The sequence below is a fragment of the Haplochromis burtoni genome, unplaced genomic scaffold (assembly GCF_018398535.1).
Source record: "Haplochromis burtoni strain Fernald_Lab_line unplaced genomic scaffold, NCSU_Asbu1 Contig_20, whole genome shotgun sequence".
Lineage (NCBI taxonomy): Eukaryota > Metazoa > Chordata > Actinopteri > Cichliformes > Cichlidae > Haplochromis > Haplochromis burtoni.
This window is the reverse complement of record NW_024582381.1, coordinates 1,065,977-1,082,681: the sequence shown is the minus strand read 5'-3', so window position 1 is coordinate 1,082,681 and position 16,705 is coordinate 1,065,977. Positions and strand designations below refer to the sequence as shown.

General features: G+C 37.8%; 1 protein-coding gene across 3 annotated transcripts in view; it reads left to right on the top strand.

The window, feature by feature from the left end:
* Positions 1-16,705, top strand: part of LOC102301290 (inactive dipeptidyl peptidase 10) — a 253,736-nt gene that overhangs the window by 221,425 nt on the left and 15,606 nt on the right. For all 3 annotated transcript variants that reach the window (XM_005919373.3, XM_014332724.2, XM_005919374.3), the window contains 8 exons: positions 1,470-1,567; positions 2,145-2,268; positions 4,261-4,299; positions 6,681-6,788; positions 10,158-10,249; positions 11,221-11,268; positions 11,834-11,955; positions 15,675-15,719. In XM_005919373.3, coding sequence (XP_005919435.1) covers positions 1,470-1,567; positions 2,145-2,268; positions 4,261-4,299; positions 6,681-6,788; positions 10,158-10,249; positions 11,221-11,268; positions 11,834-11,955; positions 15,675-15,719 — 676 coding nt within the window. The remainder of the gene's footprint in view (positions 1-1,469; positions 1,568-2,144; positions 2,269-4,260; positions 4,300-6,680; positions 6,789-10,157; positions 10,250-11,220; positions 11,269-11,833; positions 11,956-15,674; positions 15,720-16,705) is intronic.

Sequence of the window (16,705 nt, the reverse complement as noted above, 5' to 3'; positions counted from 1 at the left end):
TCTATTCACATAGAAGTTTTTTGGTAGTAGATGAGTTTGATGAAGAACAACAAGAGGCACCACTTGCAAGACAAGCCAGTGAAGAGTTGTGACTTGTTTCCTGCTCCAGTATGGGTAGAATTTTTCACTGAGACAAGAATGATTACACTTTTATATTTTAGCTTAGCTTAAGCAGTATAATAACGGCTGACCTAGTTGTCTAAAAATCTAAACAGCCACACTGATTCTAAAGCCATATTTAACATTTGTATTTTGTATTTAATATTTGTTTATATTATTTAACATAAATGATCCAACAAAGGAATAAAAAATTTACTTAGTGTTTCGTGAGAAATAACAAGATTTATCACAATCATTTAACATGTGTTTAACTATATTTAAATAACCACCAAAAAAGCTATTTTTATATAAGAATTGTGTAGTTAAATGGTTGAAGAGGAAACAGAGACAGCCAGAGCAAGTAACAGATGGCTGTGGGGTCCTTGGCTATTGACTTTTGGATATTTATCCACTGACTCAGGTGTTCAATAACCTGATGACAGTGAGCACCAAGGATCTTCTGAGCCGTTCTGTCCTGCAGCTCAGTGAAGTAAGCTGATCACTGTGCATCTCTCCACCAAACACCAATGACCCCACTTTCCTTCCTTTTTAGCTATTTGTCCAAAAGCCAAAGTCCGTGTCTTCCCCTCTGCCTCCCAGTGCAGTATAAAAGACACTTGCCATGACTGACTGGTAAAACATGCAGCATTTGCTGGAGATCTCAAAGGATCTAAGCCTTCTTAGCTAAAGAAACAGCTGTGCCCCTTTTGGTAGAGAGCATCTATGTTCAAGGCCAGTTTAGTTTGTTGTGCAGATGCCAACCTGAGTTTTTATAGGTCTGCACCATATCAGTATCCTATTAAACTTCCCAGCTGTCATTGGGCGAAAGGCCAGGAACACCCTGGTCAAGTTTGTGAAAACAGGTGAAAATAAAATACAATATAGCAGATATGAACTTAATTCAAACAATACCCCTAACCCTTTAAACTTTGCTCTAAATGCATCTGGTCAGCCAAATGAGGAATCATAGTGCACGTTTCCAGTAGTGTTAAAGCTGTTTAGGTAAGGGTTTTTCTAGGACTCCTCTGTATGCAGAATAATGTTGAAATTGTCAAGTTTAACATGTCTGTTTGTCATATGTACTTTCTTTAGTTTAAGTATTTATGCAGTGTTTCTTCTTTGTGTCTTTTTTTGTATCTGTTTTTCAGTTTGTGTGACAAAAAATTCTAAATTGTTTCCACATAATAGCATAACCGTATGTGCATTTAAGTTTTTAAAGACTCTCAATGAATTATTCATTCGAAATCATTTAATTTGGCAGCACTTTATAAGTCACAGTTGCCACTTTGGAGAGTGTTGCATAAAGTATTTTTCCGCAGCAGTGAAGTGAGATTTCTGTCTAAACTCTGGACTGTTGGTTCTGCATGCAGGCTGGTCAACCCAACCCAGCGGTGAAGCTCTATGTAGTCAACCTTTACGGGCCGACGCACACGTTGGAGCTCATGCCTCCAGAGACACTCAAGCTGCGGTGAGAGGAGCTGCATTTTCCCTGCCAAACGTTTGCACCAGCTGCTGTGCCACTTAAAGGGATACCTCTGACATTTCAAACTTCAGATGATCATTTTTTCCTCACTCTTAACTTTGCACCTGTAATTGGGAAATCTTTCACTCTGCGCATATAGTTATTAAAACTGCTTTCAGTTCTTAAAATGAAGAAGAAAAAACAATGGCCAATTGGTGTCACAGTGGGTGTGGTGAAGTTATTTTACAACATGCAAATACCATTTAGAAATCTTGCATTACTGTGTGCCAGAATTCAGTGGATATTAATGAATGTTGAAAGTCTGCATGCCATTTACCAGCATGATAGGACTGTGTGGAAGAGAACTAACAAAAGGAAAAGAGCAGCTTGACATTGAGGTAATTTGTAGAGGTGTAAAAACCAGTGAGCTCAGCTGTGCAAATGGTTCATTTTCTTAAGTGTGTAGAGCAGTTGTTTGTAGTTGTTAATAGGTTTTAGATGTGCTAAATTAAAAAAGCATCTAGCTTGTGAACATGTAATTACAGGACATGATATGACCATTATGATATAATTTTTTTTATAGGGAACATTATGTAACAATGGTGAAGTGGATCAGCAAGACCAAGACATCTGTTAGATGGTTAAACCGGGCCCAGAACATTTCCATCCTGACTGTGTGTGACACCACCACCGGAGCCTGCGTCACGGTCTGTGTGTGTGTTTTTTTGTGTGGACAGAAAAATTGTTAACACATTTTTCCTTCTTTTATCTCATGTTAAAAAGTATCGCTAACTTCCTTAATATAGAAAAAAAGACTTCTTTTCTCAGTTTTTGATATAACAAAGTATTCACTCATGTTTAAAAACTTTGCAGCTAGCACTTAACTAAGAGATCATTTGACCAAGGCTAGATCTGCCTTGTGAGTTAGAACATCTTATCTGATTTTCAAGGTAAAACTCACGAGCATTTTTTTCTAAACTTGTCTTTCTTAACTTCAGCTCTTGTTACTTTAGATCCTTTTCTTCTTTGCGATCGCTAATTGATTGTTGTCTGCTTTGTTGCTGTGAGATGACGATCTAAGTAAGGATAGGCAACAAGGGTGGCATCTTTTATTCATGTTAAACAGAAAGCACATTGATTGTTTTTGCATGACTCTCATTAACCTTTTCAGCAGTTACACAGACATGGGTTATCTTCATTGCACAGGCACCACATTAAACTCTTGATGTGACAGAGTGTTTAGTTATGATCAAAGAGCTGATGTTAAGTCTTTATTTAATATCTCATGTTTTGCTTGTGGCAGGTTTGAGTATTTCTGAAACCAGATCACTAAAAACTGACAAAATATAGGACTTCATTAACTTTTATATCACACAAATATTAATGGCAGCATTTAAATCCAGAAAGTTTCTACTGAAATAAGTTCTGTATATGGGAGGAGGCTTTAATTGCTGCAATTAGAGGATTCTCCCCACAGAGGAGCTGTGTCATGCAGACTCAGAGAGATGTCTTCCCCCGTGTAATAACCCCTGTAACTGTTATTATGGCTGTAAAGCTTATTACTTAGCTGGATTGTTAGCTTGCCACGGAGAAAGTTGGGTTGTTCGAGAAAATGTGTGTCCCAGAGACAGTTGGGAAGTGGTTGCTGGAGGTTGGTGCTGAAGATATGGTTGATGCTAGCTGGAGTTTGTCACAGAGTACTGTACCTACCTGTAACTGCTTCAGTCGTTAGCAGACTGCCAAATTGCCAGTAGTTTGCATGGAAGATGCTGACTTTTCTGGGAACACTCACTAGCTACTTGCAAATTCTAGTTTGAAGTGTGCATTGTTTATTTTTCAAAGTGTCTTTACCAAAGACACTTTGGTGTCTTTCATACATATAACTGGTGACTGCGACCAGACTGCTAGCGACCAAAACTATAGCAAGGAGGGGTTTGGTACAGCGCCTAATACCTCTTTGAGAACAGTTTCACCCAATGGCTGTTCAGTAACTTGTCGTTGAGTGATAAAAACAAAACTTAGAAACACAGGTACTTTTGGCCTTCCTGACGGAAAAAGTTTTAAAAGCACTCTTTAGTTTGGAGAAAAAATTCCGTCGAAATTGCAGCACAGTTCCACATTCTCTCCATATTTACTGGGCAACACAGAGCAGTGTTAACCTCGCAGTTGAACCGTGGGACTGGACAGGCCGCTCTCCAATTCTGCACTTTTCTGATTTGGTGTGATTTGCATGGACAAACACGCTGTCCAGCCAAGAGGCAGCTTAGTTAAGGCCTGGAAACAGCACCCAGAGCCCTCTTGCCAAAACTCTGGCTTCTGCTTATGCATATTGGTTTGAAATGACGGTTCAAACTGGGAATGATGTCCCAAGTGGTGTGTTAAAATAAACAGCAAAATAAGGGGGCCATTACATGACAGATGATTATGTCTGGAAAATGAGCCACTGAAGTGCTACTCCAGCATCACTTTTACACAGTATTAGAAATATACCACTTATGTAAATATTTTGCTGACATAAAAGACCAATGATTTTGGGAAAGAACGTGATTACATCAATTATCGTGCAGTTTCCAAACCACAATGCACCAAATAGAAGCAGAAAATAGAACCTTGAAAGAAAGGCTGTAACAGATGAGAAGATCTTTATGATGTGGCTGAATTAACACTCATTTGACATTTTGCTCTGACGTGTTTTTCAGAGACATGAAGAAAGCTCTGAGCTCTGGCTCTCCAAACAGGTGAGCTTCTCTTTATTCTACATGTCAGTGCCTGTCACTTTGAAAAGCTTGTGCTCCATTGCTGTAATTTCACTTGAAATCATGTCTGCTTCAACATTTTTCAAAAATTACGCAACACAAAGTAGAATTTCTTAGTTATCTGTATTTATATAGACACTCTCAAAGTCTCTGTATCCCTGAAATATTGAAACTGACTCAAGCACAGACTGAAAGGTGAGGCGAGAGCAAAGACTATTCACATGTGTGAATTTTCCCTTTTCCTGACTCTATGGCATAGACAAAAAAAAAAAATACTGCAGCCTGTTTTTCAGTTGATTTATGAGGCTCATTTAAAAAAATGTTAAACTTTATTCTTGAGGCTTTTAATTCAAGAAAAATTTAAACTGTTAGCATCCACAAATTAATATAATAAGTAAACATTTCATGTAAAAAGTGTAATTTACAAATAATGTGTTCTTTTTGTTCATCAGCCTCTTTGCTTTATGTTGGAAGGGCTATGAATATTCAGTAACCCAGTGCCAAATAAAAGCCAGAACAACACACAAACATGTTTTTGCTACTTTTACATTTTGATAAATTAATTATATTAACTATCATCAGTTCAGATTTAAATCAGTTTCCCATTTATCTATGTTTTCATTTCTTCCAAAGGTGGTCTGCAGTCAGCTCTGAGCTTTATCAGAGCAGTGATGAAGGCAGAGTAGGAGAGTTTCTGGCAGGATTTGATCTTGTAGTCCCGGCTGGCTCAAGCAGTGTCTAATTTAACCAACTGACATCCTTGGCAAGCTACGTGTATCGGTAAAGGTGGTAATCTGACAGAAGCTCAATTTTGTGGTTGTGCCAGTGCAGACAGGTCTTTTGCTAATGACTTTCTGTTCAATACCAATATATAACATCATGGAAAAATCCATTCTAGTTAATCTATCCCAAACTGAGGCAGAATTTAGAGTTTAGAGTAAAGAGGGTTTCTATTTTTCACAGTTTTGGTTCCAGAGATTTAAACTTTTCTTCAAATATCATGTGTGCAGTGATGTGATTTTGTGTTGTTTATGTTCAGTAGTGAAAATTAGAGAAACTAAAAACACAGAGTCGCACTTTAAAAATTAAAAATAGACAAAAGTCTACATTTGCTGAGCAATTTACAAATATAATCACATTAAAGGTTTCAATTATATTATTTTATTATTATTAATAATATTAATAATTATTTTTTAAATTTATACGGTACCTGCTGACTGCATTATTGCATATTTTTCTTCTATGTTAACCATTTGTAACTATTATTGTAGTTTAAATAGTGTTAATAATGTTTTTCATAATGTTAAATGTGGATTTTTGTGTAAATTTTACTCAGATGCTCATGGCTTTTTAAATAGGTTAAAACTAAAATTGCATCTTTTTATGGATTTTACAAGGACTGAATTTAAACTCATTTTAAACATGAATTTATTATTAATCAGTGAGCATTTAAATTTGTTTGAAAAATGCATATGTCTGTTTTTTTAGATAAAATATCACATGACATTTTATTTGGCTGTCATTTTTTTGTTATCAGACAACTACTCCAGGTATGCAGACTAAGACTACCTTAATTCATTTTAAGAATATTTTTTTGAAGAATAAAATCCCTCTTAAGAGAAAAAATGTGAGCTATGGTAAAGGGTTAATCCAGCCCATAAACTTTGTGTGTCCTTTAAATTTGAGGGGCTAAACACATTTAAAAGGCGAACCAAGCATCACCAGATACATAAATTGAATCAAATACCCTATGAATCACATATCACCAATGATGCCCCTTTCATTTCTTATAATGCCCCTTATTTACATCTAACTCCCTCTGCACTGTAAAGCCTGTCTACATGAGCCAATGCAGGGCTTCTGTTATGAATTTAAATTCCCAAAATCCGACCACAGTTTAGTAGCTGTTTTCAAGGACTAAACTTTTCTGTTTTTTCTTTCTTTTTTACCACTGTCCTGCTTAAAGTGCCACATAGAGTTAAATCATCCATCCTCTTTCCTCACTGCCGTCCATGCTAACAATCCATTTTTCTTCCCACAAAATGGGTAGTCACTCATTTAGTCAGTGAACAGTCTCTTTATATACAATCACTGCAGATTGCTACTTTCAGGTAAAAAAGTGGTTTGGCCATCTCTCAGCTGTGGAGGCCATCCGTGCATAATTTCTATCCACTTGTTCATGCAGTTGGCAACTATGTAATGTATGCCTCTGAAAGCAGGACTCTTCAGCATGCTCCACAGCTTCTTTTACAGATACACTGGAAAATGTGCAATTTGTCTAATGTTCTAAGAAATAAATAGACACATTCTGGTTCATCTGTTAAAATAATATTAAATATATGACACATATTTGCTTTCTACAGAATCAGGAACCCGTGTTTTCCAAAGATGGCAACAGATTCTTCCTCACAGTGCCGGTCAAACAAGGAGGACGAGGAGAGTTTCATCATATTGCCATGTTCACGACACAGGTGAATGCTGAATTCATATTCACTTTAAAGCTATATATGTATTGTGTAACTACAGTGCGTATTCACTTTCCTCAGTAACTACAAGGAATCCTTTGACAGTAGAGCGTGACATACCAGTTTAAGTCCTGATGGTGATAATACTACGTGTTTAGAATTAGGAAAACGCAGGCTTATATAAATCTGACAAAGTGCAAGTCCTGTGGACTCAGACCACAATCTCCTGTCTTATAAACATGCGACATGACCCTGCCACCCCTCCAACCTCTTCACATGGACTTTGTAGGATTCAAATTTGCCCATTATTGTGTGTCAAGGCAACTAAGACACTATGTACCTCAAAGTGAGATAAAACCAATATCTGACCAAAGTCTATAAAGGACTGAGATCAAGACTTTATGTTAATGCGATGGATGTTGCATCAAAGCCGCAGCTAAAGTCACCTTTATTTGTGATGCTGTCGAATTGTTAATTAAAATGTTGCAATAATCATCTATTTCATGATAGCCCTGATCCCTCCCCCCACCAACACAAGCACAAAATCCAATAGCCTGTTCTCATCAGCACAGATATTAAAGTTTCCCCATGCACATCCACAGATCTGCAAGTTGTATGCAAGATTTCAGTGATGTTAGCAGAAATAAGCAGGGTTATTTGAAATCTGTTTTTAACTCCCTCAGATTGTTTTCCAATTATGGGAACTCGTTCTCCAGTGTAAGAATTCATGCAGTATTAGTTTTTGCAGAAATAAATCTCTGGCTGAGCCTGTTCGGTCTGTAATGGATTTGTCAGGTCTGATAAATGTTCTAAAATGTAAAGAGGCTGTTTGGGCAAAAAAAAAAAAAAAGAATATAACGCAATATTTTTATATTAAAATAACGACTTTGTTTTGATATTTGTAAAAAAAAATAATAATAATAATCTTCACGACTGGAATGATTATAATAAATCTGTTTTCTGATGTGCATGGTCAATTAAAGTCCACCGAACCAGAATGTTTTGTGGCTTTATGACATCGTGTCAGGTAAGAATCAACTTCTTTCAGGGAAATAAAGATGCAAGCAGACTGAGAGCTGTCATCTCTGCGGGGTATCCTGATCTCCCCCAAGGTTTTCCCTCCCCTGGACATCCCAGCAATGCCTCAGTTAGGAGGCATCCAGGAGGCATCCTTGTCATATGTCCGAGCCAATTAATTCCTTACAATTTGGAGTGGCAGTTGCTCTACTCTGACCTCCCCCTGAATAACCAGGCTCCTACCTCATCTCTAAGTGAGACCCCAGACACCGTTTAGAGCAAGTTCAATTCTTATTACTTCACTCATGACGTGTGTAATAATGTAATAAAATTGAGATCCTTGCTTTCATGTGCAACTTTTTTTTTTTTTAACACTACAGACTGGTACAGCGATCAAATCGTCGCAGAGGCTGCACTGAGCCATCTGTCAGTTTGACTTGTGATTCCCTGGAAACATAAGTCATTATTACACTTATGATTAGAAGATTTCACCAACATTTTCTCATTCCTAGAAAGCTGAATATTCCCATTTTGTTAATGCGGGTGGTGTCTCACAGATAGACCTAAGACATGAGTGCTGTGACAACCAAGTTTAGGCAACAGCGAGGTGGGTCTTGACTGCTTGGCATCATTTTTCAGTATTGAGGGCTTTTGTTGTTAAGATGCATACTTTAACTGAAACCTCATTTTTGTGATAACTTCTGTGATTACTCTTCTGGGAAAAAAGGGGGCTGAGCCCAGACATCGTTTGGAGGAAGTTCAGTCTTATTCTTTCAGTCCCTACTTACAGGTCATGGACATATGTGAGTTTAGAAACATAAAGCAAGCAGTAAATCAACCACTTCAGCTTTCATCCTGAGCTTTCCCTTCACCACAGCAAACCAGTTCAAGGTTTCAACAGACACTGCACAAAAACTCACATGCCAGCAAAAACACTACTCAATTTGCTTTATTGCAAAAAGGACCAACATGTTTAGGGATCGTCCTAAAACTAACAAAAAATACACCCCACCGTTCATGGGGAAGGGCTGCCCACTTCTCAGATGTGTGCCTTCCAGAAACTAGAGTCCAGGTGTGCAGACAGCTGGACTGATTAGAACAAAGGCAAATCTGTTTTATTAGATGATTGAAAAACCGTGCCAAAGGGCTTTTAGATTAGAACAGTAGCAAAAAGAAATTGGAGTTTTTAAAACCTTTTCAGCAGGAAGAAGAAACCCCAAGCCTCTACTGTCTGCAGCAATGCAACAACCAGCAAAGAGGCTTGACTCTCAGCTGAAACGAGCAGGACTCATAGCTGTCATTAAAGATGCAGAACCTTGCTTGTGTTACTGTTGTTTTTTGTTTTTTTTTAGCACAGTTGTAAACTGTTACGTTTCTTTTTTAGTCTGTCAATCTTTTAGCCATTTTTCCAAAGTTGATTGTGTGTCTTTCTTTGTCTGCCTGGCTTTTGTGATTGGGATGTATTTAACATCATCTTCTTTGACATTTTCATTTTATTTTTACTTTTAGAGCTTTTCAGTCATTATTAGTGCCTGAAGGATGTAAAAACGGATTGATTTTTTAATGCCAGTTTTGTGCCTAACTTTGCTTAACCCTTTGGTTGCCAGATATTCTATAACCCTCTGAATAATGAAAGCTTTATTGGCTTGAGCCAAAAAAAATCTGGCACCACCTTAACAAATGGTTTTCTTGAGGATAGTCCAGCAGTCTCGCATGTTGAAGTCTGACACTCCGTACAGCCAATCATCCACCTGGTCTTCTCCCTGAAGGTGCATTTAAGCTGCACGCAGAGCATATTTCACCCACAGTGTCTCTCCAATCTCTGTTGTTGTGCCACAAACAAACAATGTACTGTCTGGCATCTTTGCTACAGTCACGTGTGAGTGCAGTGTTCCTGTGTGTTTGTCTGTTTAAATTTATACATTTATTTAGTCACGAGGACAAAAATAAACCACAAACATCTAACCTGTACCAGATTTGTATGAATGTTTCCACAGCTCATGGCCAGGCTGAACAAACAAATGTGTACTGCTCATGGGTTTTAACTAAAAAATTATATAATTCTATGACTATATGTAAATCTTGGACATATTCATGTACAAGTATATTAAAAACATCCAAGGAAATCCACTGAAAAAGGAACAGTGTACTATTTTATTGTCAGTAGAGAATCAGAGCTATGATGGAATCTACTGATTGATTCAGCTCATAAATATTTCCATTTTGTTGGGTTAATGACTGATATTTTTCTGGCATGGGCACTTTTGAATATGTAGTGTTTGACTGACACCTGAGCATGAGTTAAGTGATGGCGCTCAGTCAAATGACCCTCTACTACTCTTGTTCTGATTTTTTCAGTTCAGAGCTGATCAAAATGAAGTCCGACATCTAACGTCTGGAAACTGGGAGGTGACAAAGATCATTGCCTTTGATGAGGACACCGATAACCTGTGAGTGTGACCGCAAAACTCCCCCTAAAACCTACAAACTTTACTGACCTCAATAAAAAAAAAAAAAAAAAAAAAAAAAGTCATCCTCTCACCCCAGAGTAGTTAAGAAATCGATAGTTTGGGTTTCTTATAGCACACAACTTGATTTTAAGATTTTACGGATCACCTTTAAAGCATGTATGGTTCTGGGCTCAGGCTACCCAGGAGAAATGTTGACCCCATATACACCAGTCTGCGGGCTTACATCCTATGGTGGAGCCATTCTGGCCGTTCCAATGTTGATGCTTAAATTAAACCTGGCAGTGCCTTGACCATCAGGACCTCTCAGCTCACCACAACCTGCATGAAGAGATAAGGCTTGTAAATGATAAGATGAAAAAAAAAAACAACTTAAAAAGATGACTTTTCTTTTTCCACTCTGTTTCTCTTATTCTAATTGTAATTTTATTTCAGTTTTATTATTGTCCATCTGTTTGATTGTTCTGTTTTACTTCTCTAAGAAATTAGGAGCTTGTTAAGGTGAAATTTGTACCCTCCTATTCATAATTCCTCTAATCACAGAGTTCCTGATCGTGGTTTCAAACAGTGATGTGTTTTGCCAAGTCTGTGACCACAAGCATGCGTTACTGAATCTTACTTAGCTAATCTAATGCTGTTGTGTTTTTAAAAGATCGAATAGAGCTGACCAGAGTACTGATCTTAAATGTTTTTAGCCACAAACAAAGAGAAAAATTTAATTTAAAGAAAAAAAACAACAATAACAAGAGTTAGGTTGATAATGAACAAAGTAGTAAGTACTGAATTGTCTCCTTTTCTCCTTGGTTCACTGTGGATTCCACACATGGCACATGTGTGTTTTAGTCATTAAATGTATGAATTTCGCTTAAACAAAGAAAACAAGGAGATAATGAGCTTCTGTGTTTAATTTAGCATGTCTGTTTGCACTAATTATCTTTTATGTCCTCTAACAGTTATTTTCTCAGCACTGAGGGTTCACCACGGAGACGGCAGCTTTTCAGGTTTGCATCATTATTATTAATTAAATAATTTTTATAAAATGATTAAAAACTTTTCGAACTTATATCATGAGAACTCAAGGGACTTTTATTAGTAGTAAATTTACTCACATGATGATGATGATGAACATGGGATAAAAAAAAATATTAAAAAAATGGTTGCAAAGAATTTTTCACTTTCACAATTGTCACATTATTCTTACATTGATATATGGTTGACTTTTTGGAACTAGTAGAGATTAATCTGAATATTTTGGCCACTTTATCACCAGTTCACACATAAAATTTGTATTATTAATCACCTCCCAGTTATTTTTCTGACTACTGGTTAAATATAAAAATGCCAAAAAACTGTTAAAAATCTGCTTTATGTAAAAGAGTAAACTATACCAGCCTGTAACGAGACAGGTAATACTTTCCAGTTGGATATGATTTATTACTGGTTTGTTCGCTTCGGGGGAGTTATCATGAAAAAAAGATCAAGAAATATGTCCTTTACTTTCTTACTCAAAAAGTTTTATGTGCTTTGTCTCTTTTTTCCGTTTTTTTATTGCTCTTCTCTTCTCAGTGTTAAAACTGTGGGCCTGTTCCCCCGACGGTGTTTAACATGTGAACTGAATAAAGCCCACTGTTTGTACTTCGACGCTGACATCAGCCCCACGAACCAGCACATTATCCTCGACTGTAAAGGTAGGCCAACCAGTATCTCACTTTAAGGGCCCTCCAGTTTTCCTGCTATGAAATGCCCTTTCAAATGGCTGTCAGAGTGTCTTTGGCTTTCATAGGGTGACAGACTTCCAAGTGATTGGGGTCTTATTATGAAAAATTATATTATAAAATAGTTCAGGGATTTGACTCTGAGGTTCAAACGTGGGCGTGATTTAGAGAATCACAACAGTCTGGTGCAGACAACAGTCTGCTTCCACCCACGTTGTTAGATCAGGGAAGGAATTTAACCTCTTAACAACATGCAGGCTACCAGTAATACACACAGGGGTTAAGGTTAGGTTAACACCCCCATCTCTTTATGAAATATTTGCTTGTTTGGCATTCCCAAATGGGAAAAACTATTAAAGAAGAATTGCAAGTTCAAAATGCAAATATGAGACTTATTATAAAAAAGTCTTGATTCAGAAAGTACAGCCAAACTAACTAAATGAGTTCACAACAGACCTGAGCTGTGTACTGCAAAGCAATTAAACATATCTGGGCTTTCTTTACTTTAGCTGGTTCAACAAAACCTACAACCCAACTCAGAGATAACAGGTATTCATGACAGTGGTTATCAGCCACACTGCTTCAGGCTATGTGCATGCACACATAAAAGGAGGCATTTGAAGTGTCATTTCGCTTTCCATCTGCACATAGTGGATGCATTGAGTGCAGCACTCCAAATCCAATTATCAGACATACAGGTGATAAGGATCTATAAAGGATATGAAAAATAAAGCAGCCAAATGCAACGATGTTGCTGCAAATAAAATGAGAATAACTGTTAAGTAAATATGTTTATTTTATTGCTCTGACAGCTGCGCATTAGAGCTCTGAAACTCTAAACATTAAATGCTCCTCAGCACACACAGCACTGACTGTCCTATAGTTTGCAGCCAGATAAACAAAAGTTTTTGCTGGTAATTAGACTATCAACAGACTGACTGAGTTTTCTTATCTGTGTTTTATTAGCGTGGTGTAAAACAGACTTGAAAGCAAATGAGGACCAAGCTTAAAAACATAATTGATACATTTTCATCAACTGAAGATAGACGTGCAGATTCCTGTGATAATGCGACACACAGTGTTGGCATACCTTTAGAGGTTACATCTGTTTATCAAATGCATTTCTTCTGCTGAACATCTTTATAGCACTTAGAGCGTATGGTAATGAAAAGAACAGATACAGACAGGCAATTTTTAACTGAAACTCTGAACCCAACCAGCTTCAGATCAGGATGTATGTTCAGAAAAAGTTACCATGGTGACCCATCCAGGTAAAAAGGCATCTGTCTTCACGACACTCAAAACTCTGACTTTAAGCTCGACGCACTTCACTAACCCATTAATCTCGTTTTGTAGCACACCTCTCCGGTGGATGTCAAGAGAATATTTGAATGCAATCCTGCTCTTTTAAAATTACTTTTTCTGCCTGCTGAATTCCAAATGAAACTTTCTGACTTTTTTGCTGTTGTTGCACACTTGCAGCTTCATAACTTACCCAAAACTAACACAGCAGTATTGACGTTTTCTTTCATTCCAGTCCTCAGGCTGATGAGCTTCATAGCCTGCTGTCTATGCCAACCAAACAGCTAGAATTGAACAACTATACTGTAACGACCCTTATTATTGTATAGCACCACTAGGGGGTGTCATTCTATTATTGTAGTAGTTGCAGAGTATCCTAGTGTGAATGCAGCGGCAGCCATTACAGCCAAGCATGCTGTTGTCCGTGCATCTGTTTAGAGAGACCTTACCATTGTAACGGGCTGGCACCAGCGACTGCCTAACCCCCGGCACATGTATGTACAAATACATGAGCTGTGGAGACCTGGCTTGTATGGTTTTCTTCTGTTAATGGCACATAAAGGTCTTTTGTTCTATTTAACTGACTGGCCTCCAAGTTTTCCGGCTAGCCTCCACACCACATGTCCACTAGACCTGCTAGCCGATCCTTCTTCGCCAGACCACGTTACGATACATCAGCACATGCAGATACTTACATGATGCTGGGATGATTCCACATCATGGCATCTGGCCTGTATCACCTAAATGGACAGTTACATTAATAAAAATTAAATCTTTACAATTTTAACCATCTAAAGCCATTTGTGTGGCGCTTCATTCTATTACAACATAGCTGCAGATGGCTGCTGGTTTAAAAAAAATCAAATTAGGATTAGGTTGTGTTTTACGTTCCTTATTTATTCAGCATCCATTTATTCGTCTGGCACATGCCTTGGTTTGCTCGTCATGATCTGTCACCCTCCTGATTCAGTTTAAAATTAATCTCTCATCAGTTTGAAATGAGAGTCATAAAATGAATAATTAGCCACTACATTGTGTGTAATCGCTTTTAGGGAGTATTATTGGGCAACAAGTAGATTATTTAATGAGGGGTAACTCATATTGTTTGTGGTTTCAATTTATTTTGAACAGCTGAAAGCTCTTCAGGCGCAGGAGGCATTTGGCGTGATGATATATTGGACAATAACTGCGTTCCCTTTCCCAAAAGCAATAAAAATAATGGAGAAAGCTTGTTGTCTTCCAAAGGCCAAGTTCACGTAATCCTGACAAGCTTCTTCTCACACCTGTTTTCATCAGCGCAAGCCTCTTAAACCCACTCATAAAGTGATCTGATTGGTTTACTGTTTTCTAGCAGGTACATGCACAAAATGAAGCCATTTCTCTGTGTGACATTGGGTCAAAGCTAATACAGCCCACCAACAGATAAGTGCAAGGAAATAAAGGAAAAGTTGGTTTGTGTTTTAACTCAAAGAAAGGAGAGCTTTAAGTACAGCACACCTGCCATCCTATTAACCTCTGTCAAAGTATATTAGAGAAGGGCATTAACAAGTACTGGCTTAATTTGATATTAGGGAGGCATCTCGAGTGACCTTTAACCCCTAATTGATTTAAAAAAATATAGGGAAGGTGACATAACAGCTGCCTACACTGGCCTTTTAGAGCAGCTTTAAAGGAGCCCCTTTACATATATTAAATACCATTTAATCGTAATTGGGCAAACTGTCAGGTGGAAATGTTATGTGACGGCTGTGTGCAGGCAGGAGAAGGACCCAAAGTGCAGACTCCAGAGACAGAAAGTAACTCAAAACAGCTTTAATGCTGAACTCAAAAGGGTAACAAAAACTAAGAATACAAAATACACCTACACAGACCAAACACAGAGCAAGATAAAGGTAGATCACGACAATGACAAACTGAAACACAGGGCTTAAATACATAGAGGGAGCAATCAGGGAATGGACAACAGGAGGGAAACACAGCTGGGGCAAATCAGAACTGACGAGACAAGGAAGCGTAAACTGAACACACTGAGATAAGACAGAGACCTTCAAAGTAAAACAGGAAACACATAACACAGACTGAACAAAAGACAGACTCACATGCAGGCACTACAACAGAGGGAACAGAGACGTGGGACCAGGGCAGACACAGACACTGACTGGAAACAGGGATATAGCGGACAGGGGAGACAGCAACTGAATTACACAGAGACAAACCATAAGACATGACTCTAACAAAAACCCAAAGACTAGAAATTATAAATAATATAATAAACTCAAAAACCCTGGGTCAACGACCCAGGCATCCTAACAGGAAATGTCTCCAGTCATGATAATAAAGATGCTGGAAATTGCTTAAATTACTTAGATGCTCTTTTTGTCTCTTTTCAGGTCCAGGAGCACCTACTGTGATCCTACACAGTCTGAATAATTCAAGTAAGTTTATTTGTATCTCACATTTTAGAAAAAGTAACTCAGAGTTTGTGAATGAGGCGACATTCAAACACAATAGGCCTCTTGCAAGAACTTTAAATGTTATTTTCCCTTGACAAGCAACATGGGTGGGTGGAGGAGGGTGTATTCATGGAACTGACTGCTTTAATTTGAATCTATTTTGAGTTTAAGTGTAAGTGTTGTAGAAACATTTCCAAACAAAAATAGATGACAAAGTCAAATCTCATAAGACTTACCCGATGTTCCTGTTCACCACAGTTATTTTCAGCCAAAATCTCTGTTACTGTCTTCCCCTTTGGGTGACTGCCAAAGAGTCACTGGTCGCTGTGTTTCGGAGAATTTGTAACAAATATAGATTTCACTGATAAAAAGGAAATTTCTCACAGAGCAAAGAAACTCTTCTGTTTTTCTTTCCCAATTTTTATGAATGGAACTGACAGTCACAACAAGTAGCCTCTATGCTAATGACAACATTTCTGGAACTTCATGACCAAGATGAATTTTCCAGGCTGAAGCAAGCAAGTTAGAGAAGTTCAGAGAGCTTAGAAGCTCAGCTTAGTAGACTTAATAAGGCAAATTTATAAGTATTCAAGTAATTTATGAATATGCACTTTTTAGGTATACATATTCAGCCACTTATCAATGCAAATGTTGACATCTGCCAATCACATGAAAGCAACTGTTAGAGTCAAATTGTTAAATGTTGTCATTGTGTTACTTAAATTTGTAAGTCTTGGTGCAAACTATGTGATCAAAGACATTCCTTTGTTTCAGACTCCCTCCCCAGCCTGTTGAATGGTGGGGGAGGCTGTAGTGTTTTATTATAGGCACATCCTAGGTGAAGGTTCTGTTTTCTTGTTAAGTAAACTTCCTGCCTTTATGACCCTTTGGTGAGCAGGAGGTCACACAAATGCACCCACAAACACAAACACTCACGGGCACCTACACACACACACACACACACACAC